Source organism: Cydia amplana, chromosome Z (genome assembly GCF_948474715.1).
Source record: "Cydia amplana chromosome Z, ilCydAmpl1.1, whole genome shotgun sequence".
In the NCBI taxonomy this organism is placed as follows: domain Eukaryota; kingdom Metazoa; phylum Arthropoda; class Insecta; order Lepidoptera; family Tortricidae; genus Cydia; species Cydia amplana.
Window position 1 is genome coordinate 9,409,450 of NC_086096.1, and position 26,225 is coordinate 9,435,674.

Consider the following 26,225-nt stretch of genomic DNA (forward strand, 5'->3'; position numbering starts at 1 on the left):
TAACTTATACTTATGAAAGCAGAAGAATATAAATGATCGTATTAGATTCATAATTGTTACATATTTGCTGTATGCCTTATGTATCTATATACCAAGTGGTTAAATTGATATGTTATGTTGACTATAATAACATAGGTTACGCTCAACACTTAAACCCTTGTGCACCTTAACTTTACGTTTCCACAACTAATTTCTACCTACCTAATACATGCAGCGCGGGGCAATAATCAACAATTAGTTTAGTCAAGTTTACAGACCTGTAACCAATTGACCAGACAGTGCCAACGCAGTTGCCAACGTGAATACTTAATTAAAAACATTGGTGCAGCCAAATATATAAATATGAAAGTTTACCCTTGGATTTCAACTGAAAAAGGTCGCTGCCAAAATTGAAGCCGATTAAGCTAGTAAAGCATTGCAGCGCTATGACTATTTATTTTATTTATCATTTACTATGTAAGTAGTTATATCCAATGTCAAACGTCGGACTAAAGATAAATTAATTCGTGATAAACCCGATACATATTCGTTTGTAAACGCCTAGATTAATTCGAAATCTGCGAATTCGGTGAAATATAATCGAATTTAGGTACATGTTTGAATTAGCACACTGCATTTCAGATAAGTAACTTATGGGAAATATATTTTACCACACCAGCTCGTAACGTAAATGCTCTCTTTATTCCTCAGTTGACTGATGAGAAAGTTGCATTTTATCCACAAGAGTGGCAAAGTAATCTTTCCACGTCTCCACTTAAACGTCAATTCTACGCTGGCTGGAGAATTGACGTACTTAGTGATGATACTGATGATTTTGAATGATAAATATTTAATAATAAAAATAGGCCTATGCTCTTTAATTTTGGTAATAATTTTAACACTTAGTGCAGTGGGACCATGGTAAAAATAAATTAAACGTAAACCCACTGGCGAACACTGTTTATAATGGTAGGATAACGGGTAAAAAAATACCCGTGGACCCACTGTGGGTCAAAGCAGTGGGACCACGGTTAAAACGCAATTAATATTATTAGCCGATTGTTTATTTACGAATATAACTAAATGGAAGAATCCGATCCAAATTGATCGGAACCATTTAGAATGAAGTACGGCCCGTAACCGTAGGAAGTAGTATGGAACGCTCGTTTATGTCTTGAAAATATATGGCGTTGTACTTTATATGTACTTGAAATAAAAACAGACTTATAGTTCCAAAATTTGTCATTACTGATCTTTAGATACGGTACGTTTTAGGTAAAGTGAATAAAACGAAATCGCATATGGTTAACTTAGAAGTTTATTTTTACAAAATGTATCCATACTTCATAACCGTGCTAAAAACATTAAAAAATGATTTCAAGTAAATAACACTTAACTGTACTTCTTAATTTTAATAAATATGTATGTAAAAAGCTTTATGCATAAACCCGGGAAAAACATATTCTTTCACGTGTCTACAGTCGTGTCCATAATGGGAGAAAAACTGACGTTTACAATTAGCAGGTTTAACCCTTTGAACGCATTAACAAAAACGTCACTGACACGCCAAGGTCCCGGGCGCGAGTGAGCTAATTTGAACCTTACTTGAGAGTGTGAAGGTTACTTTGACAGCGTACGTAACATCTATAGTTGTCCCTGGCGCTGTGGGCACGACCAGTGACGACTTTAGGTGTTATTGGCGTTCAAAAAGTTAAAGGAACGTGACGACCATGTGCGTAGATTTGTCTTATTGCAAGTTCTTCTTTATTAAATTAATACAGATCAGTAGTTGAAAGAGTGGCTCGATCCAGTGATCTTCATTTACATTCGCCAATGTTCATATAAAACACCAAAAATTCATTGATCGTATAAGATGTCTACAGTGGTGTACACTTACCTTATTCGCTATTATTCTATCCCCCAACCAAACTAACGACCGGAGTCGTGAGACTTCTCACTCATTCTTACGTGGTCATGGCAAAGAGTGAGAGAGATCGTCAGTTTGGTTGACGGATAGTATAGACTTTACATCACAATCAACGAATCTTTGGCAAAACGATTACGTTTTATAGACCACGAGGTCCATAAAAACTATGCATAATCGAAGAAGATACTTAAACTAGTTCGGCTGAGGAAAACCTTTACTTTTTGGAAGGTGGTCTTCACATTGTATGCAGATCTGCACGCTGCTCCGATGTGCGAGCGGGACCTCGCAATATACGTGCATAGCGCTATCTCGCTGTCAGCGTGCGAATTCGCATAAGTGTAATTACCGCGTAAACAATGATAAGGAGGACTAACCAAGATGACAATCATACCTCGACAAGCGCCAAAAGAAAGGAAAAAATTGTATCGGTATGACAGATGATACGAAGTCACGTGACTATTTCAACCTAGACATTAGTAGAATCTTCCACACCTTGATGGGAGCCATGTTTCGATGGACTATCAACGATACGATCGTCATCTTGAATAGGACTCTTGGTAAAAAATCAGCCTTGTACAAAACTGTACATCGGTGGACGTTATTACAAAAGGCATAAGCTCCACCGATGTACAGTTAACAGTGTGGGCGATGGTAGGACATTTCACCGCCTTAGCGAGTCCTGGACCTAAACTATTGCTGATACCGCTTCATTTTCCTTTCCAACTTTTTCTGTTTCTTTTCACTCTGTTCCGTGTCCTGTGGCGCCTCTTGGAAGAACCAGGGGCCGAGGATGTTGGTCCAGAGGAGCCAGAAGGCTCGCAGCGGCAGCAGGACCAACAGCAGCCAGAAGTAGTTGGACCCGACGGCGAGCACGTGCGTTATGGATGTTAGGATCACTATGTCTTTCACGTGCCTGGAGTAAAATAAACACAAGTTTAGTATTTGTAACATTAATTATTGTATTCAGCAGCAGAAATAGCTAAGCGGGTCACGTGGTCAAAATGATCCGCACACGCCTTATTCTCTTAACCAATCAATTGTGCAAGTTAGGTTGTTTCAAAATTTTTATATCTTTTACTTTAAAACTATTTTTACGCAACTCTATTTCTTGTAAATTCAATGGATGTACCAGGTGCGGTCCAAATTTTTCCGGCCAAACATACAAAATAAGAGCATACATTTACAAAACTATTTTTATTATTCGATATATTTCCCTTCTATTTCAACACACTTTTTAAATCTGTAAATTAGCTTTTCTATCCCCTTGTAAAAGTACTCTGAAAGTTTGTCCTCAAAATGGGCGTAAACCGCATGGGTCACTTCACCGTCTGAAGAAAATCGTCTTCCCCTTAAGTCTGCCTTAACCCTTTATAAGGCATAACGGTGTCAGGAATTATGCAAAATGGAACCCTATCAAGTTCAAAATCAGGTGGGAAATACCCTCTGCCTTATAAAGGCTTAAGTTTCCAAAACAAATAGTAGTCATTAGGAGCCAGGTCGTGACTATAAGGTGGGTGGCGAATTTCCTCAAAGCCACACATTGCAACAGCAGCCTTAATAATTAAAGCAGTGTGAATGGGCGCATCGTAGTAGAAAAGGCGCACACCTCTGCTAAGTTTTCCCCGAAGTGTGTGCTTGATCACCTCTCGTAACTGTTGTTTAAGGGTGGCATAGTAGCTGCCAGTCACCGTGGTATTACTTTCTTTTATGTCCATCAACAGTATTCCTTGACAATCCCAGAACATGGTAGCCATGGTCTTTTTAGTGAATTGCGTTACCTTCGCCTTCCGAGGCCGCTGTTCACCATGACGACGCCACTCCTTCGATTCTCTTTTATAGAGGCAATCATAGTATAAAACCATTGTTTCGCCCCCCGTAACAATTGACTCCAGAAAACTCTTTCCATGTTTTTTTATAGGCATCCAAAACTTCCTGAGAGCACGCTTTTCGTTCACTTCGCTGTAAGCTTGAAAAAAAGTTTACACTTCCTGTTGTTCTAATCGCCGTGAAATAAAAACCGCAAACAATAGAAACCCAAAAACGATATCCAAAAGAACAGGATAAATGACAATAAAAATTACATATTTCTTTCTTTTTTTAAAACGGCCAAATCATTCCAGTCAGAAATATTTGGACCGCACCTCGTATATTTGTTGGTAAAATAGTGATATTTTACTTGGGCGATGTTGGCACCAACTGTGAAGTTAAGGTTTCCTACGATAATTGTTTGGCAAGCCCTAATTATCAATGAATTGCAACATTGATAACGGAGTTTGGTGATAAGGTTACCGTGTAAATCAAATTGCGTGACTATAAAACAGACAGTTTAGAGGCACTTACTCTCCCATCCCACCCTCCATGTTCAAGTCGAGGCCCGGATCAATGAGCTGGCTGTTGTCCCCGTAAGTCGGCCGGCTGATGTATGTCATCATGCGGTAGCACCCGATGTAAATCACCAACACAAACACGTTCAGAAACTGAAAGAAGAAACGAGGTCTATTTCGATGTGATACAACTAGTCTCAAATAATGTAGTCGCTCGAGCGATATGTTTTGCAGAGCTTACTTAATACAAGTCAGCTTTAACAGCTTAAACATTAGTGCCATAAAACGTATGTTTAGTTGTTTACCATCTATACAAACATTGAAGATGACTATAGGGAACGTGAATTAACTGAAGGGAGCAGCACAGGAGATCCTGTTTATTGGCGCGAAGTGCAAATGTGAAAGTTAAGCTTATAATGTAGCCCACAAGATGGCAGAACCTACAATGCACACGAAAAAGTTCGTGAACTGTAGAAGGCAGCACTTTGGTGTGAAGTGTTAATGTACAGTTTCTGTTTTCGATTCAGGCCACAAGACAGCAGACCCTCCAACGCGCACGGCCCCTATAGTTGAGTTAGGTAGGAACTTAGCACGTATAACAAGATAACAACCGTAAGTAAACAAGTAACTTGTAATTTACCTGTTGAGCGAAAATACGGTTTACGGTTCAAAATAAGTTTGTGAATATCTCTTACTTACGATAAAAGGATACTACTCATACGTTTAATTTCTTGTCTGCGTCTTTTTAGCATTTTTTTCGAGAACGATTTTGTATGCTCAACCAAGGTTTTAACCCACGAGTTTTGACCATCACACACATGAAGTTAGCTAGTTGCATGTAACCTAGTTAATGTGAGTGTATTTCTGATGTGCCAATCAATATTTATCTAAAATTTATAGGCATTGGAAACAGGCCTGGCTTGTCACCGTAAATAATAAATGGTGCTTATTGACAAGTCATTAAGTCTATTACGAGCTGCAGCGTAGGCTGTGTGTGTACTAGCTTTGTTGACGCAAATGTCGTGGTGATGATACTGCTGATGCATGGTATGTTTCTACCTTTACACATCACATACTTACATATCTATTAGTGTGAGATTAATAAAAAAGGGTCACATTTTAAAAATAAGTTACGGTAAATATGTAACAATTATGAATCAAATACGATCTTTTATAGTATTCTGCTTTCATAAGTAATAGTTATTGATTTTTAAAAAGTGTTTTTCAATTAAAAGGCATGTCAAAATCACTTACCTTCTTTCAAGTTCTTTCTAATGCTAAAAAAAACGAACTATAGTCTAGAGTATAAGCAGTAGCAGCAAGTCACTCAGTTTTGTATTTTTACCTTTCCTATAAATATTATTTAATTTTGTCAGGGATTATTTAATTTAAGCTTTTTTAACTAATTGCAAGTAAAAATATACAGTTTATATCTTGCAGAAAATAATGACAATATGAAGTACAGTGCACAGAATAATGTGAGCAGGTCATTAGAATCTCCTATGGGTTTTGATGATGTTAAGTAAGTATTATTATGTAAGTATATACACACTGTATTACACAAATTAAGAATATACACAACTGAAGCAATTTGGTGTAAATGAGCAAATATATCACAACACAAACTTCTAAAACTATTGTAAAAGACAGAACCAGCAGTCATATTTTTTTAGGGGTGAAATAATAGCTCCAATTATTCAAATAAGAGAATTAAATACAACTTCTTCAAACTAATTTTTCAACTATCAAACATGTGGAATGGCTGTGGGCCATGGTAGAATAAAATTGCATAAGCACAGAATAAATACATACAGAATTCCCTTAAAATCAACTTTAAGCACTTGAGCGGGCAATGAGCTTAGCAAGCCAAAACTTGAGTTTTATAGCACTGGTATAAGAATACTTTCTTTGAAAATCAGACAACAGTGAGTTGGACTTGACCACTGAGGGTCCCGTACTTTTTATTATTTGTTGTTATAGCGGCAATAGAAATACATCATTAGTGAAAATTTCAACTCTTTAGCTATCACGGTTCATGAGGTACAGCCTGGTGATAGACAGATAGATGGACAGTGGAGTCTTAGTAATAAGGTCTCGTATTTACCCTTTGGGTACGGAACCCTAAAAAGAATTAACTCTAAAAGAGTATTTTCAATCGGCAGTATATAAGGCTATTATAGCTCTGGAAATATTTATCAGCTGATTCTTATTTTATAGGAACAGCTCCTATCAGGAGAGCAATGACCACAGCTTGGCAATAGATACCCCAGTAACTTTACAGTGAGTAAATATTTGTTTACTTTTGTTTTTAAGACAATACCTGATACCTGCCTATATATAACCTCATCTAAATTAACTTACAATAATCCATCCAGTGAGTTGATCGTAGTACAATGCGCCGGTCAAAATGCCGTAAAACGCACTAGCAGCTAAGGCCATATTGCGGTAGAAAAGAACTGTAGCTGTATTTTCACTGAGGATTTGCTTAGCACCTTTTGTAGGCGCCTTTTTTGGTGGCTGGAAAAAGAAAGCAATCATTTAAATGTGGGTTGACTTCACTATTTCTTTCTGTTGAAAAATTGCCTAGCGATTAATACTACACATAATCGTATTAGAATAAAATATAACTCAACATAAACACGTGTCACAACATTATAAGTTGGTTTTAATTCATTAAATGCAAGAAATATGATACTTACTGGTGGCATTTTGTTACAAAGTTTTCTTCCTTCGTTTCCCACAATAAAACACTGGTGACTCGAACTATAGTAGACTTAAGATAAGGATTTCTTGTTATTTGTGTTTATTTGCAGCTTAGTTAGATATTTTAATGCACTTCTGCTTTGTTTTAAATAAAATAACCTCATGTAATCAACGTTATGATCTTTTTACCTATTGCCATTGGCAATTTTTGATGGAATAGACGGCGTAGACTGTCATGTCATTGCACCGTGGAAGTTCGTTCGGAAATCGTATGAGAATACCTCAAATGTATTATTTTATCTTATAGCAATAATTAATTGAAAATTATTAATTTAGAGTATTTTAGCAAAAATAACTTTTGCGTAGAGACATTAATAAGATTACTCTGGAACTATACAATTGTAAAGTTGAAATTAATGATGTGGTTTAGTGGCTCTTCAAAAACGCTGCTGTGCTGCTGTGTTATTGGTTAATGTTACATACGTCACACGTACTGGGCGAAACGTGCCAATACGAAGCACGAACTCTTTTCTGTCAGAATCATTGATTCGTTTTGAGCATGTTTTGAGGTAAATGCTTCTTGGTGTTCTGAGTTGAGAGGATTCTTTGGCGGGAACTTGAAAAAAGTTGTCGGAAAATTTTCGCTCCAACTTTTAGAATTGCGATTTATTAGTTTAAAATAGTTGAAACTAACTTAACTTGTATATATTTAATGTAAAATTTTGTAAATAATTATAGTTAGTGTATAAACAATGGCAGGTGGCGAGGGGGGCGGGGAAAACCCGCCCACCCTCAAGCGCTCCAAAACCGACGGCCAAGGCGGCACGGACGATGGCGGCGGGGGTGAGCAATCTAATAGTGCTTATTTACCGTACTTTAAACCGGACTACAAAAGACTATACCCTGAGAACTCGGGAAAACTAGAATTTAAAGTTTTTGTCGAACATGTGGACGCAAAGGACAGATTGGGAAATAAAAGTCCAATATTTCTCAACCACATATTCACAAATGGCATAAAAGGTGTAACGGCTATACAGCGCGTAAACGCTAACAAAATTGCAGTCGTTTTCAAGCAATATAATAATGCAAACAATTTTCTAAACAACACTGCATTTTTGACCCAAAATAACATGAAGGCGTACATACCGGCGACCCAAATCGAAAAAACTGGGATAATCAGATTTGTGCCAGTCAATATCTCTAACAAGGATTTATACACAAAGTTGAGCTCTATTTATGAGATCATAGCGGTTCGCCGCTTCACGAAAAAAGTCGGACAGGATCGTGTTCCCTTACAGACAGTGAGCATTACGTTCTTGTCTCATGTACTACCGGACAATGTACAGTACGATTTATTCTCGTACAGAATCTTTGAATATGTGCCTCCACTACTGCAATGTTTCAAATGCTTTAAATTTAATCATGCAGCTAAAGTATGTAACGGAAAACAGCGTTGCTCCATTTGCTCTGGCGACCACTTTTATAAGGAGTGTGACAAACCTAATGAGTTATGTTGTGCCAATTGTAGCGGCCCCCACTTGGCAATTTCAAAAGCTTGTCCTGTAAAACTTAAAAAAATAATGGAAAAGAAGACAAACATCACATATGCTTCTAAGGCTGAAACGAGAAAAGTTGAGTTTCCGGCTTTACCTGACAAAAACAAAACTGTAAGACCTGAAAAAACCCCAAAAACACAAACGCAAAAAACCGTTCCTTCTACACCAGCAGAAACCCCTAAATTTGACATTAAAAAAGAATTGTTACAGAATACAGATTTAATGAATGCACTGGTTAGCACTCTTATAGAATTAGCCAACAAGACCGATTCTAGCCCAATCACTAATAGTTGTATTAAAGATATGCTTATTAAAAACATTAAATAATGGATCCTACACACATTCGTATTGCTCAATTCAATGTTCAATCTATTTCAAATAAAAAACCGTTGCTAATTAACTTTTTAAAAGTAAATAATATTGATGTTTGTCTTCTTAATGAAACCTGGTTAAAGCCAACTACTGCTTTTAGAATACCTAATTATAATATTTACTGCAAGTATGGTAACAATGGACGTGGCGGAGTTGCTATACTTGTTAAAAATATATACAAACATACTTTTATACAGACTAACTTTTATGAAAGTATTCAAAATGTAGCGATCTCTATTGTGACTGACTTAGGGCCTTTATCAGTTTTATGTGTGTACTGTCCACCAAACCGTCCACACATAAGGCTAAATAGACTTAAAAATATAATTGAGAAATTACCAACACCTATAATAATAGCAGGAGATATCAATGCACATCATACAGCGTTTGGTTGCGCTACTAACCAATCGCGGGGTAACACCCTGTTCGATATTATAAGTGACTTAGACTTATGTATCTTAAATGACGGAAACCCAACTACAGTTACTTACCCCAGTCGAAATCCTTCAGCGATCGATGTTAGCTTCTGCAGTGCGAGTATAGCACCTATGTGCGAGTGGCAAGTCCATGATGACCCTATGGGCAGCGATCACTACCCTACTATAGTCAGTATATTAACATCTCTTGAAAAATATCAAATAAATGATCCAATAGATAAATTTATATACACTAAAGCTGACTGGAACAAATATAAAGAGCTATCAGAAGAGGTATTCTCTAATTTTCCTTTAAATGAGAATAATGATCCTATACAATTATATGACAAATTTAGTTCTGAACTCCAATTCTTAAAGATACAATGTATTCCAAAACTTACTAAAAATACAAACTTTATTAGCAGACCGCCGGTTCCTTGGTGGAATAAAAAATGTGAGGATAGTGTCATTAAAGCCTATGAGGCATTAAAATATTACAGGGCGAATCCATCTTTAGAAAACTATATTTCGTACAAGAAACTTAATGCTCTTAAAAAACGCACAATAGCAGAGGAAAGAACTAGTAGTTGGCGTAGTTTTTGTGCTTCTTTAAATCGATGTACACCTATTGGGTTAATATGGAACAATATTAAACGTTTTAAGGGATTAAAATCTAAGCAGATAATTAAAAATGATGAATTTATAGAACCATTTATAACTAAGTTAACCCAAGGTTGTAGTAACGATCCTAGCTCTATAGAAAGTTTATTTGAAAGTAACAATGAGAATAATGAGTCTAAGTATCTTATTGAACCTTTTACTTGGGAGGAATTTGTTGTAAGTCTGCAATCTAGGAAGAATACTACCCCAGGCTTAGATGATATACCATACCTGCTTTTAAAGAAGCTGCATGTTAATGGTCAACAAGTTTTGCTAAAAATAATGAATTTACTTTGGTTACAAGGGAAAATACCTCAATCTTGGAAAACACAATGTGTAATACCTATTTTAAAACCAGACAAACCTCCTAGTGAGGCCAATTCTTATAGACCTATTTCTCTATCATCATGTATTGGTAAAGTTTTTGAGAATATGATAAAGACTAGACTTGATTGGTATGTTGAGGCAAACAATATACTGCCTCCATTTCAAAACGGCTTTCGACGAGGTAGAAGCTGTTCTGACAGCTTCATATCTCTTATATCGGATTTAAAATTAGCTAACTATAACAAGTCACATGCTGTTTGTATATTTTTAGATGTACAAGGAGCATTTGACAATGTTGATCCTACAATACTTGTTAAAGTTCTATCTAATATTAAAATCCCTGGGAAATTATGCAAGTGGATATTCAATTTCTTAGACGATAGAGAGCTATATGTAAAATTTAATAACATACTCCATGGACCACGACAAGTTTTCAAAGGCACAATGCAAGGAGCAACGCTGTCTCCTCTTCTGTATAATTTGTATACTAGTGATATTGACTCATTTGTAAATAGTTCTAATGTTAATATACTGCAATTTGCAGATGATCTTGTAATATATTCTATTAATTCAAATTTAGATGTAGCTAAAGCACATATTAATAACGCACTAAATGAACTTTATGTTTATTATAATAATTACTTACACTTAAAGATAAACCCTGACAAAAGCAAGTTACTAATATTGAGCAAGGACACAACAAATGTAAATATTGTATATAATAATGAGATTATTAGAGAAGTCCCTTCTCATAAGTTTCTAGGTGTAGTCATAGATAATCATTTAAAATTTGACCTACATGCTAAGCACATAATCTCTAATTCTGTTAGAGGTTTAAATGTTTTGAGATGTCTTGCCGGTATATCTTGGGGCGCAGACCCTCAAGTACTATCCTTACTGTATAAAACCCTTGTCAGAAGTCACTTTGACTATAGTTTTCTTGTACATATGAATACTGAACACACACATAAATTAGAAATAATTCAAAATAAGGCAATGCGAATAATATCAGGGGCAATGTGTTCAACCCCTATAAAAGCAATGGAAGTAGAGACTAAAACAATGCCTTTACCTGTTCGATGGGTGTTGTTAGCTTATAGATATTTAATTAAGATATATGCTAAAGATAATCAAAGTGTAATAAGAAGTATAAAGGGTCATCCCAGGATCCCTAAGTTAACAGCATTACTCTTACAGGTGGAAGCTAAGTTTTGTAATATATATAAAAATGAAATTTGGCCATGTTATGAAGATAGCTTTAATAGTAAACTTTTAAACATTACAGTATGCACAAAATCTATCAATAATAATACTGACTTTCTACATTTCTTGTCACAAATTCCCAATTACTATAAGTTATACACAGATGGTAGTAAAGCAGAGTCTCATGTCCGAAGTGCCGTGTATGATCCTCAAACTAAATTTGTACAGAGCTTTAGGTTGCACGATTTATGTTCCATATTTACGGCTGAAGCGTATGCTGTATTTGAAGCCCTGAAAGTTATAATAAGAGTGTCAGAATATAAGCATTTCTTTATTTTCACTGATTCACTTAGCTTAATCTATGGATTACAGAATAATCAATTGCATTATAAAGATAATTTTATCTTGTATAATATTAAAAAGATGTTATTACAATTGAAAAACATTAATGTAAATATAAACTTTATGTGGATTCCATCCCATACTGGTATAACAGGCAATGAAGCTGCAGATAAAGCTGCTTATTTAGGTATTAACGAATTAGATGTAAGATGTAGTACTAGAATTCCACTAACTGATTGTCAAGCTTCTGTTAAGACTGATGTTGTGAAGATGTGGATAGATATATGGACTAAAGATAGAGAGACAAAAGGAAGATGGTACGCTAGTATTCAAACCGACTTACCTGGAAAGCCTTGGTATGAGAAGATAAAGATAGGAAGTCGTAGCTTTATTACCACAATCAATAGATTGAGGTTTGGTCACAACTGTGCACCAGCGCACTTAGCCAGATTTTCGATTATAGCCGATGGTACATGTCCTCACTGCCAGAATGGTAGCATTGCAGATGTTGAACACCTTATATTTAAATGCCAAGTGTTTGCGTTTGAAAGACTCATCCTTGCAAGTGAATTAAGTGAAGTGTTTGATAATAATGTCCCCCGCCGCCTCAACGACATTCTTAAAAACGTTGACAGTTACGTTCCGTTATACAAGTATATCAAAAATACAGCGTTGAAGATTTAAAGTGAAGTGTTTTAACAAAATTACTAGTGCATTCTCTGCCATTTAACTCTTTAAATGAAGTGTTTTAAAAATAGCAAAACAAAGACTTGGCTTAAAGGACTCGCATCCAGGCCATAACTGTTTAAAAAAAAAAAAAAAAAAAAAATCTGAGTTGAGAGTTGAGACAGCGATTTTACTTATTGATTTTGAATAATACGTCTGACTGAAGGGAAAATTAAGTCAAAATCCTAATACACTTGCTTCAATTTTAAATCAGGTCGTAGATTATTGACAAATTCACTTGTTTCTAAAATGTGAAAGTACGTTACTGTATACTTCTAGCCTAGTTCCAATCTTAAGTTAAGTTTCTATTTTCTTTTCTATAAAGTCATTACATTAAACTCAAAAGGGCTTGTGGTTATGATATGAGCAGGAAAAGTTTTTGGACATAGTGTTATTTAGAAAAATATAATACCAAAACTGGTAAGTAAATTGGATATGTATGAAGTTAGATTACTATTTTTTTTTAATTTGTTTAGGGTGTCTAACCTTGTCTTTAGCAAGTATTTATGATATTCTGGGTGTATTAACTTAAAAACATATTTTAGGCAATGCTATTCAATTAAAATAGGTAAAAAAAAACTGTTATAGCTATCATTTAAAGTTATTTTGTAGGTACTTTTTGGTAGCAGGTAACATGTATACCTAATGCAGAGAGGCAACTCTGTTATATTAGTTATTAAAGTTGATTGTAGGCCTAATGCATAGTATTATTATTTATTATAAATAGGAGCCGATAATGTCCCACTGCTGGGCAAAGGCCTCCCCCCACTTTTTCCAATTTCATGGAGCAAGCAATTTTATCTTTTGTTTATATTTTGATTCATTGGTATAATTGGTATAAAATGATGTGTTTAAATGCCTATTGGATTGATTTGCTATTCTACCAGTTGCAAAATACAGCAGAGTAGGTGACATAGCAACACATAAATATTCGTTAATTAAAGTGCAAATTGCTTTTTCATCAACATACAGTCTTGTTAATTAATGGACCTACATTACTAATCAAAATGACCAATGAATAAACTGTGAAAATATTAATTGTCCCAAGTGCAAGCGGTGGTGGCCGAGTGGACATGACGTCCGTCTTTCAATCCAGAGGTTGCAGGTTTATATCATGACCAATAAGTTATTCGGAACTTGTGTACATAATATCATTTAATATTTACCACTAGCTTTACGGTTAAGGAAAACATCGTGAGGAAACCTGCATTCATCAGCGAAGAAATTCAAAGGTCTATGTGAAGTCCCCAGTCCGCATTGGGCTAGCGTGGGGACTATAGCCCGAGCCCTCTCGCGCATGAGAGGAGGCCTGTGCCCAGCAGTGGGACATATATAGGCTGAATTATTAAGTGCACTTGGGTGATTCCAAGGTAAATTTAACAGTATTTTTACCCTTGTTGCCTATTCACCTTCATATTGAGGTCCCAAATCCTCATAGCCCATTCTTTCTACTGAGAGGAAGCATGTGACCGTCAATTGTATTTGATGGTGATGATCTGCTGCCAATTAGCAAATTAATATTTTATTGTGAGAACAGGATACCATTCTCTGCATCTAATGGTACTAACAGCAACACCGTTCCTCGTTTCCTTATGACTGAGGGTTGCTACAACATGAGGTCATTGTTTTGTGCACCAAGACTCTGTTCAGCACGATATTCCACCGTCCTGATAATAGGCGTCTGTGTAGATCCCTGGTAGGCCTTCTTTACAATATTAAGGAGGTTTAGACTGGAATAGTTTATGAAATAACCCTAAAAATGATATTATTTCCATATGATTTAAGTAATTAATAAGGTGCAGTGTTTCCGTATGGTATTTAATTAGAATAATTATATAATAAATTAATTTTAAGTTTGTGCAAAGCGAATTCATTGCCATTTAACGTTAAAGGCTGCAGCGCTGATTTTTTAAAAAGTCTATCAAATGATAGACTATAGAGACTTATTTTTGTTAACCTGTATTTTTTATTTCTCTTTTATTTTATAAATAAATATTTAAACATTTTTATAAATGCATACTTTGTTGATTATTTATTCCCTTTGTTTTTTAGCCCACTTTATATGCTTTAATATAATATGAAGGAACATGATTTATATAAAAAATTTAGATGTTGCTACATTTTGTATTGCTAAAGCACTACTGCTTTATGCAATAGCTTAAAAACACTTTTACACTTGTAATTTTTAAGGTAAGTGGTAGGGAGATACCTTTATGTTAGAATAAGAAAGTTAACTTTAAAGGATTACACTTGAAACTTTAACATAATGTAAGACATTATGTTAAAGTTTCAAGTGTAATCCTGCCTGAGTTAGACAGTAACATAGAGAAAAAAATACATAGAGTGCTCACTCCATACATCAGTTTTAGTACCAAAAAGACTATTAGCATCTAGCATCGAGTAGCGGAACTATCAGTACTGCTACTTGACAATAGATGTAGCACTGACCGGAAAGTCTTATGCTGTTGAGATAAGACTTTCCGGTCAGTGCTACATCTATTGTCAAGTAGCAGTACTGATAGTTCCGCTACTCGATGCTAGATGTAGACACTGAAATTAATAGTCTGAACTGATGTATGGAGTGAGCACTCTTGTCTTACTATATTTCTCTATGGACAGTAAAGAAAACGCTAACTTTTTTGTAGGTCGGGGACTATGATCCGCGAGATGTTCGTGAGTTCAGACGAGGAGGACCTTGAGAGTCCGTGTGACGTCGACCCGGAGCGCGCCGGCCTCACGAGGCCGAACCGCGACATGCACAACCGTTGCTGCGGGGGCAAGGCCTGGTGCATTAAGGTAAGTACTTTATACGCGTCACACGTGTACACAACACTACACCTGTCGCAGAGGTCTTGCAAACAACATTTTACATCTCAGTGAAGAGTATTTAGGGGATTTATGACGTATTAAAAAAAAACTACTTACTAGATCTCGTTCAAACCAATTTTCGGTGGAAGTTTGCGTGGTAATGTACATCATATATTTTTTTTAGTTTTATCATTCTCTTATTTTAGAAGTTACAGGGGGGGGGGGACACATATTTTACCACTTTGGAAGTGTCTCTCGCGCAAACTATTCAGTTTAGAAAAAAAATATATTAGAAACCTCAATGTAATTTCTGAAGACCTATCTATAGAGATACCCGTATGGGTTTGATGAAAAAAAAAATTTTGAGTTCAGTTCTAAGTATGGGGAAACCCCAAAATTTGTTGTTCTTTTTCTATTTTTGTGTGAAAATCTTAATGCGGTTCACAGAATACATCTACTTACCAAGTTTCAACAGTATAGTTCTTATAGTTTCGGAATAAAGTTTGCCATTTGGCTACGGAACCCTAAAAACGCAACCTCATAGAGTTTGAGATCGTTAAGTAGTATAATTTCTGACTTTTTAACTGTTGAAAGAAACATAGATATAGAGCGAGTTATCAAAATAAACATTGGACAAAAAACTTATTTATAATTTCATCCAAAGACTGCACACATCGACACATCCTTTTTTTTTCTTCAGGACATATGCGGCATAATATGCGCGGTGCTAACATGGATGCTGATCCTATACGCGGAGTTCGTGGTGATGATGGTGATGCTGCTGCCAGCCATGTCGGCCTACCCGCTCTACAGCTACGTCAACATATTCCTCTTCCAGAGCCTGGCCTTCCTGGCGTTCGCGAGCCACCTCCGCACCATGTTCACGGACCCGGTAACTTACACTATGCCACATTCTTCTTACTTTCTGTTAAGATAAAATAAAGATAAGATAAAAGATAGTTTATTCAAGTAGGCATAATTACAATGCGCTTATGAACGTCAAATAAAACTAGGTAAACCGGCTCCAACCCTACACCTCTGCCCCGAGAAGATTTAAGTCCCCCCTCAATTGGAGGAGGGTATCGCAATATGGGACCGGCAACAAACTCGACGGGACACATCTTTTCAAAAAAAAAATTACATCTTATAATTAACATGCATTACGAGAAAATAAGTAAAAAAAATACAATTTAAATTACTATAGAATTCATGCAATTATACACCAATACAATTTGTATGGAATCATACAAATACGTACTTACGTTACGTTACTTACTTTTATTAATCCCTTACGCAAAAAGAAGGTTGGAATATGTTTGACGCACGTTTGACGCCAATGTCTGCATGGACCCGGTAACTTAGGGCTCATTTAGACGATGCGAGAACTCGCATGCGTGTTTCATTACATTGCGGTTTTTGATCGGTCGGTTTAATTGGACGTAACCATCAGTCCGCAATGTGTAAATCCCTAAAATCTCATGCGAGTTCGCGCGCCGTTAAATCAGCCCTTATATTACGCCACTTTCTTCTTACTTTCGGTTACTTACTTTTATTAACCCCCTACGCAAAAAGAAGGGTGGAATATGTTTGACGCCAATGTCTGTCTGTCCGTCTGTCTGTGGCATCTTAGGTCACCAACGGATGGACCGATTACGATGCGGTTTTTTTCACGAGAATGTGATTTTGTTTTTTTAGCTATTTTGTTGGAAATCGGTCCAGCAGTTTGAAGAGTATCAGCTCTTTTCCAAAATGATGTAAGGCATTTTGCCATAAAATTTATATAAAAACCCGTTTGAAATTAAACTCTGCTGTGTCCTATTCCTATTCGTGCCCTATTCATACCATAACTACATATAGTATAAAACAAAGTCGCTTCCCGCTGTCTGTCTGTCCCTAATGTCCCTATGCTTAGATCTTTAAAACTACGCAACAGATTTTTTTTGCAGTTTTTTTTAATAGAGTGATCAAAGTGGATGTTTATGTATAATTTGTTAACCCGTACGAAGCCGGGGCGGGTCGCTAGTGTTATGATGATAAACTTGTCTAACCCGGCAACCTTCAAATCAAGGGTGAACAGGCACCTTCTGGGCAGACTCGCTCCATCGTAGGCCACGTCTTCGCCCCGGCTAGTCTGTGGCCATGAGTAAGCCCATTTTTAATAAAAAAAAAAAAAAAAACTTTGCTTATACCGTTCCAGGGCGCGGTACCAAAAGGCAACGCCACCAAGAAGATAATCAAACAGATGAGTTTCCGCGAGGGCCAGGTCATCTTCAAGTGCACCAAGTGCTGCAGCATCAAGCCGGAGCGCGCGCACCACTGCTCGGTGTGCCAGCGCTGCATCCGCAAGATGGACCACCACTGCCCCTGGGTCAACAACTGCGTGGGGGAAAATAACCAAAAGTACTTCGTGCTTTTCACGGTCAGTTGCTACTTTAACCCTCTGAACGCCACGCCTATCCTCCAAGCGCCACTTGCACCATTCCACTAATCCGGAGTTACCCGGTTAAACCCGGACTTACCATGGTTACCAGTACAATTTGACACTTGGTTAACGCTTTAACTGCTTAACCCCGGGTTAGTGGGGTGGTGCAAGTGGCCCTAAGTGTAAGGGCCTGAGTGGACGCTCGAAGCGGAGCGTTCGGGGGGCGTGCAGCGTGGCGTCGGGCTCACAAGTGATTTGAGCAGCGTGCACTAAGGAAGCTTCTATGCGCTTGCATTTGTTTAACATGCACGCCGCACGCCCCGCCCCGCTGCACGCCCAACTCGAGCGTCCACTCGAGCCTTAGACTAAGTCCCAAGGTACTTCTTCGGTTTGATGAAATTTAAACCACATGCAATTGGAACAGAGTTGCATTTCTTTTGTTTCGTTAAATTTACAAACAAATAAAAATCAACTCTATTCCTTGCACTATAGGTTCAAATTTCAGTGGCAAGTTTTTGGTTTTGAATTTATATGTCTGGGCCAGGAGGCTATCGTGTGCGGTGCGTCATTGTGAACCTAAGGCTAAGTGAATGCACTAAGGTTGATATTGGGCTGTAGCCGCGCGCGTGAGCGTCTTTGGCGGCCAAAGGGTTAATTTAAGCTTAAGATTGGATTTGGGGGATCTGCAGGGATCAGTCTAGTCTACCTTATGATACAAATGACGTTTTGATTATTATTACTATGGTAGAAAATCCAACAATTAAAATCAAAGTTCTGATTATCCCTAATACACATTTATATTGCTGTGATCAGCATGAAGTTTAGCCTTACTCGTATTAGAGGGTACACTTGCCTATATTTATAGGTAAATAGGTAGCGCAGCGAAGCGAAATACGAAAAAAAGCTTGGCTAGAGAATGGGGTTCGAAATTATCCAGATAATTATTGTCTTTGGTATGGATGGTGCTATATTTATTTTCTTTGAATTCTTTGATAGTAAAAAATTATGATTATGGGGGCAGTTTTTAAATTTTAGGTTATTATCAAAATGATAATTATCAGGCATAAATATCCCGATAATTATCATTGATAACTATCCTTTCGAACCCTGCTATAGAATTCAGTTGGGATAGGTCGTAAGCCTCGGTTTACCACCCTCTTGTGTGACGTGTGTTGTTACAGTTTTACATCGCGGCGATATCGATCCACTCGCTGGCGCTATCGCTGTACCAATTCGTGACGTGCATACGGCACGAGTGGCGCGACTGCAGCACGTACTCGCCGCCCGCCACGGTGCGTACACTTTACCTCACATTTAGGGCTCATTTAGATGAGTTTCATTACATTGCGTTATTTGATCGGTCGGCTGAATTAATGTAACTTCAATGGTCCGCAATGTAACTAAAATCGGATACGAGTTCGCGCGCCGTCTAAATCAGCCCATAGACGGCGCGCGAACTCGTATACGATTTTAGTTACATCGACCGATCAAATGACGCAAGGTAATGAAAGTCGCATGCGAGTCATTTATTAAATTGTACAACGGGACTTAATCGCGTATCTAAACCTAAAAGAAGAAGAATAAAAAAAGTTAGAAGATGTTGATGTCAACTTTAGCCAGTCTTTTTCGAGACCACGGGGACAACGCCGTCCTCGAAACGTCGGAGGTAAATCTTAAAACTTAGATACGCGATTAAGTCCCGTTGTATAATTTAATAATGTGTAAAAATCGTGACAGTTCAAATCAGTGTATAGCGTCATTTGATGGTCCGCAATGTAACTAAAATAGTATACGAGTTCGCGCGCCGTTTAAATGGGCCCTTACGATCCCCAATCAAGTCATGTGACGGGAAAGGTAAAGTAAGGCCGCAAAGTAAGATGTATTTCGTACACTGAACCGCCTGTCGCGTATCCAATATTAGAAAAAAAATCGGCCAAGTGCGAGCCCGACTCGCGTTCCAAGGGTTCCGTACATTAAGCCCGACTCACGCTTGACTGCACATTTCTAATAGGTTTTCCTGTCATCTCTAGGTAAAGAACTATTTTGTGTAGGTATTGTTTTCAAAATTTTAGACCCAGTAGTTTCGGAGATAAGGGGGGGGGGGGGGCGGGGATAGTCATTTTTTGCCTACCTATTTTCTTGAATAACTGCTAAACTACTTTTCCTAAAAATAAAAAATATATATATATTTGAGATTCTTACAATGAGCTCTCTTCCATTTGATATGTATCACGATATAGTTTGAAAAACTTAATTTTTTTAATTTTCTCATTTACCCCCCAAAAATGGCCTCCATATTTAAAATTCATTTATTTACGTTATACGTCCATCTTTGGGTCACAAACTTCCATAATATATGTGTGCCAAATTTCAACTTAATTGGTCCAGAAGTTTCGGAGAAAATAGACTGTGACAGACGGACGGACAGACACACGAGTGATCCTATTAGGGTTCCGTTTTTTCCGTTTGAGGTACGGAACCCTAAATAGGATTTTATGCAACCGTTGTTTAAGAGAGGTCAAAAGAGGCGAGTGGCGTGAGTAACGATTTGAGGCGAAGCCGAAAATTGTTAATAAAGACGCCACGACTATTTTTTGACTCAGTTAAACAACGTTGCATACAATACTTTTTCTACGACCAAGCACTTACTTTGAAATAAAATTGTAAATTTAACAAATATTTTTCATTCAAGAAGTAGCAAAAAAGAGGGTACGGGCGGGAAAAGAATGAATGAAATAAAAAAAACATGTCTATGGTTCACTCATCTGTCAGAGATGACAATTAAAATTAGGTTGGCAACAATGTATTTCATACAATATTTTTTAAGTGGTGATTACACGAAGTATCGTAAAAGTGCCAAAAAGATACTGCGTATATGCACAAATACTTTTTTGGGGAATAGACTAAAGACTTGTCTTGACAACTATAAAATAGGGGTTTAAAGGTGTGTGCACGACCCTTTAAATGACAAATAAAAGTACGGGAATAGAAAAATGTATAAAAAACACCGTTTGATGAGAAACCGTGCGGTTACAGGTGGTTCTGCTGCTGTTTCTGATAGCGGAGGCGCTTCTGTTCGCCATCTTCACTGTGGTCATGCTCGGCACGCAGCTGCACGCCATATGGAACGATGAGACGGTAAGTGTGCGAGCGAGACGAATGCTGGGCGAGAGAGTGTAAAAGATGCGTCTGTTGATATTCATGGAACACGTCCAACACGATTGATAAATTATTGCCTACGTAATAAAATCGTACCTAGCGTAATAGCCACAGAACATACTAAAGAGGTTAGAATGGCTATCGCGCGCAGTTAGTATCGGAACCGGTGTCGCCGCTCGTTCCTCTCCACATTTACTAACACTCGCGCAACGGTAGTAAAAATTTGCTAGCGCCTTGTGTGCGTGGTGAATGGATACGCCTCCTTTAGACAGATTTGATGTCTGGCTTCTTAATCTGAACGTTATTGTGGCGCAAAAGGCATGTTTACTTAGTTTTTCCGTCACCGCGGCCGAGTAGCATGCGAGCGTTTGCTCAAAACCGGCGGCGACACGTACCCTGCTCGCATCGCCATTCTAACTTGTTCTGTGGTAATAGCTATGTACAAAGTACAGCCAGCATTAATAGTAGCTCCAAAAGTATCTTCCATCTGGGAATTATTTTCCAAATACGCGTCCTAAACAATCTGTCACAGTCTAATTGTTCTATTTTCACGCGTAGTCTGACGTTACTTTGATGCTGATGCCGTACAGGTTGTGAAAATCTATGTGAGTTATGTGATAAATGTTTTTTTTAGACATTTGCCGAACACTCATTTTACATCAGATACTTAATCTAATGACACCATAGAAGGTAGGATCCTATAGAAGTGGTATGTTACGCGTGCCTCCGTGAGGGACAAAACATAGGCAATGCGACACTATGATTGGTCGAATTTATTTGTTGCCCACCATAACCCATACTAATTTATGGTGGGGAATAAAAAATGTGAGACTGTGACAAGGACAAACAATAATAGCGCTTTCGCTGCTACTCCTACTGAAAGATACCTACATAAGACTATCCCGTTCGCTCATTTCCCCCACCCATCATGCCTTATCCAGTGAAAATACTAGATTCATGAATGACACTATATTGTTAATGAATAAATGAATGATTTATTTGCTTAAACATGGTACAATAAGTTGACATTATCAGTATAAGCAGGCAGTAGGGCAAACCTTGGCTTATCGGTGATACTTGGTAATTCGGTGATGATGCGTTGTTATCTTACGCTGAGCTTACAATGCTGAAATGTAAGCAATTAAATCGCTGCCAACCCAATTGCAAGCATCAAAACTAACAGCTGCCAACAATTTTATAGCTCGCATTTCCTCATGGTGAGAACTGTGTAAGATTATAACGCAGTATCACCGAATTACCAAGTATCACCGATAAGCCAAGGTTTGCCCTATCACATGTTTAATACATATTTATCTTAAAATTAAGCGATTAAGATTATTTGTATCTAGCGGTAAACGCAGCGGTAAGCGGATTGTCATGCTGCGTTCATCGCATAAAATATAAAATAGCGCTTTACTTCGAAAAGCACTTAACATGTCTCTTGTATTTGATCGACGATTAACTCGGCAATGTTTAAACAGGGCCACAGGGCGGACACGCCATACATCAAAAATGATTTGCGTTTATATGTGTGCGCGGCACGTCTGTACACGCGTCATTGTGTATGTGTGCGTAAGTCGCTCTACTGAGAGCATGCCAGAAATCCGTCAGATTAATGTCGCGGCCAGTCGCGGGGCGAGGTAATCCGAGTCGGGGCGGGGCGGTGCGTGGCCGTTCTGTATGAAAACCGGCCAAGTGCGAGTCGGACTCGCGCACGGAGGGTTCCGCACCATCAACAAAAAATAGAGCAAAACAAGCAAAAAAACGGTCACCCATCCAAGTACTGACCCCGCCCGACGTTGCTTAACTTCGGTCAAAAATCACGTTTGTTGTATGGGAGCCCCACTTAAATCTTTATTTTATTCTGTTTTTAGTATTTGTTGTTATAGCGGCAACAGAAATACATCATCTGTGAAAATTTCAACTGTCTAGCTATCACGGTTCGTCAGGTACAGCCTGGTGACAGACGGACGGACGGACGGACAGCGGAGTCTTAGTAATAGGGTCCCGTTTTTACCCTTTGGGTACGGAACCCTAATAATACTATTACTTATTCTGTGACAGGGCATCGAACAACTAAAAAAGGAGCAGGCGCGGTGGGTGCGCAAGTCGCGGTGGAAGAACATCCAGCAAGTATTCGGCCGTTTCTCGGTGTTCTGGTTCTCGCCGTTCACGCAACCCTCCATCAAGACCAAGCTCGACAGCTACCTGTATAGCGTTTAACAGCTCGACACTTATATCACCAAGTACACCTTTTAGCACTTGATATTATTGCTAAACTACGAAACATTCACACGGGAGTACGCGGTTTTGTCGCTGGCGACAAAAATGCGATATGCACGCGCGATAAATTTGTCTATAGAATTGGCGATGCGTGCGGTGTATGCAGGACTTGAGAGCCTTTATAAACGTTGTAATATAAAATTATTATGTAATAGTGCGCTTTCGCGGCGTAGTGTTCTCAATCAATAATTTGCCATTGTAATCGATGCATCTCAGAATAAGCAATATTTTTTCATATTGGTGTGTGCAATAATTTTGCTAAGCGTGATTTTTTAATCGTTCTTTTTATGGTCGACGAAACGCACCGCGACTCTTTTCGGCAGTAGCTAGAGTCTGAAAACGTTTATAACTAAAAGGGATAATCATAATAACATCACAAATTGAACTGTGTGCAATCAATTTACAATTGTAATTCAAATAGTATACAACAGGGGCCGATTGCATAATAACTTGTAACTAATAATATAATCGAAAGTCTCTTTCTAATCAAAGAAATTGGAAAAGACTTCCGCTAATACATAATAGCTAGGTACAAGTTATTAATGTTATTATACAATCGACCCTCGTAAGCTTACATTTAGGCACAGATCTTAATATTTAGACGACTGACTTGTAATTTTATGGTACATAATGTATAGAAATAAAACTTGGACACGATCTTTGACGCAATTACGCGTCGTATTCATATATTATTATTACATACGGTCTTATTTAGTGTTGGAAAGGAACTCGAGTCTCTTGAGTCTATAAATATTGAAAGAACTTGACTCTTTTTATGATAAACAGTGGTTAAAAACTTCCCTGTCTTTTATTGAGTCTTTTTTAAGTGCAACTAAAAATAACTCGAGCCTCCAAATAAACACTCCGTTAATATATTATTTTAATAGGTTTTATCTAACTGTAAAGAAAATAGGCGTTATTGTATGATTCGTGTACCTACACGAATCATACAATAACGCCTATTTTCTTACCTATCTAACCCATGAATTTTACATGAAGGTGTTTATAGTTTCAATTTGATTGCAAAAAAATCGTTGTGAGTTCTTAAAGGGATTCAAATCTCTTGGTCTTGAAAATAACTCGAGTTACGACTTAGTTAAGTATAAATAAGTCTGAAAAACGAAGTCGAATCTTAAAGTAAAGGACTCAAAGGACTCGAAACGTAACCAACACTATTATAGTTCGTTTTTTTTTTGCATTAGAAAGAAGGTAAACAATCTTGATGTGTCTTTTAATTGAAAAACACATTTTAAAAATAAGTTACGGTAAATATGTAACAATTATGAATCTAATACGATCATTTATAGTCTTCTGCTTTCATAAGTAATAGTTATTAATTTTTTTAAAGTGTTCTTCAATTAAAAGACATGTCAAAATCGCTTACCTTCTTTCAAGTTCTTTCTAATGCTAAAAAAACGAACTATAGTCTCAGTATGGACCTACACGTCTTCATCAACACCACAAAAATGTTACCACAGTGCCTAACTCCAATGAGTATTATTTTAAAGCATGACGATTCATTCCATTATTAAATGATGTATACTGAAACTGCTTGGACTAATTTTGCCAAGTAATTAAAACAGATGTGTTAAGTGCCTATATTATAAATACAGATGCAGTTACATGGGCGATATACAAACAATACAATTGGCAGGTAATCACCAAACCTATAGAGCAATAAAAACAATTTAGAGTCGTTTCTAATTTCTATAAGTTGTTTTTCAACTTTCGGTTGGTTTTCTAAATAATTTATAAAATTCATTACTGTGGCCAATAAATATAGCAGTCACCCTATACCTACTCGCCCGTGTGACTGTTTCTTTAAGCAGACGATTCAATAGAATATAGCATTAAGGCTCCTTCAAAACATTTGCTCCATCGACCATACTATATTTATCCAAGTACAGTGTATGTACACTCAAGTATGAATCAAATGAATGACTGAAGCGTGAGATGATTAGGGAACCAAATGTCTGCATTTACTATTATAGTGATAGATCCACAAACCAACATTTTCTTGTCACAACGAGTGCAGCCAACAATAGGCCTAGTAAAAAAAATGGCGAGTAGCTTAGTTGACCGAATATTTGATTTGGCTGAATAAGCTTTTTTAAAGTTAGCTTCGGCGCTGTCGGCCGCGAGCTGTATCGCTGTGTACTTCGATTATGAATTGAGCTCGTCAATTAGTCATTGTCTACTTTTGTATTTAAAGCGCTACAAAAACGGTTTATAAATATTTTTTTGTAGTTTTTCTTTTGCCCGACAGACATTTTTTAGCTCTTTTTGGGAGATTTTTTGTATATACTGACAATTGACGGGCGAGCAGATTCCAAAATCAAGTAAGCAAACTCGATACGCGTAGTCGAGGCAGTATAGTAGTCAAGTCACCTGCTGTTGTTGGTGCATATATTATATGAAATTTATGAAATATTTTTGTATGAAATCAGTTTTACAGTCACGACACTAAGTTGCTAGGAAAACACACGGACTTGAATGTAGGTGAATTCTAGTGAACTTACGATAAATAACGTTAGGATAGGACATTGATCGAAGGATTTAAATACGCACTAGACGTATGTCACGGTAGTTCGTTTTTGATCGCGAAAGTAGACATGTAAGTGTAAGGCCTGAGTGGACGCTCGAAGCGGAGCGTTCGGCGGGGCGTGCAGCGTGGCGTCGGGCTCACGCGTGATGTGAGCAGCGTGCACTAAGGCCGCTCCTATACGCTTGCATTTGTTTAACATGCACGCCGCACGCCCCGCCCCGCTGCACGCCCAACTCGAGCGTCCACTCAGGCCTTACACTAACGGTGGTAACATTGAGTAGGGTGACTGCTATAGTTATTGGCCACTACATAGTAATTGGCCACTCTTAACAATAAAACTTATTGGCTTATTTCTTTCTGATTTGTTAGGACTGAGGAGTCATGGCCAATTAAATTACTAAAGCAGTCACCTTATATGGCGCCACAGTAATGTTACATGTTTCTGGTTGTATTTCAATTAAAAAGAGGCGCAT

General features: G+C 37.5%; 2 protein-coding genes and 1 long non-coding RNA gene across 3 annotated transcripts; 1 reads left to right on the forward strand and 2 right to left on the reverse strand.

Annotated features, from left to right (window-relative positions):
* Positions 1-2,574: 2,574 nt before the first annotated feature.
* LOC134660736 (transmembrane protein 208) lies at positions 2,575-7,140 on the reverse strand. The gene is made up of 4 exons (XM_063516521.1): positions 6,930-7,140; positions 6,592-6,747; positions 4,247-4,383; positions 2,575-2,819 (listed from the first exon to the last, which is right to left on the reverse strand). The coding sequence occupies exons 1-4, from the start codon at positions 6,936-6,938 to the stop codon at positions 2,597-2,599; spliced, it is 525 nt and encodes a 174-aa protein (XP_063372591.1). The 5' UTR covers positions 6,939-7,140; the 3' UTR covers positions 2,575-2,596.
* A 4,358-nt stretch (positions 7,141-11,498) lies between these two features.
* On the reverse strand, positions 11,499-12,620 carry LOC134661845 (uncharacterized). The gene is made up of 2 exons (XR_010097991.1): positions 12,153-12,620; positions 11,499-11,758 (listed from the first exon to the last, which is right to left on the reverse strand). It is a non-coding gene; the product is annotated as an uncharacterized LOC134661845 (long non-coding RNA).
* A 2,559-nt stretch (positions 12,621-15,179) lies between these two features.
* On the forward strand, positions 15,180-23,251 carry LOC134661469 (palmitoyltransferase ZDHHC3). The gene is made up of 6 exons (XM_063517580.1): positions 15,180-15,331; positions 16,044-16,235; positions 17,541-17,762; positions 18,947-19,057; positions 20,802-20,903; positions 22,989-23,251. Exons 1-6 carry the CDS (start codon positions 15,191-15,193, stop codon positions 23,145-23,147), a joined length of 927 nt encoding a protein of 308 aa, XP_063373650.1. The 5' UTR covers positions 15,180-15,190; the 3' UTR covers positions 23,148-23,251.
* Positions 23,252-26,225: the final 2,974 nt, after the last annotated feature.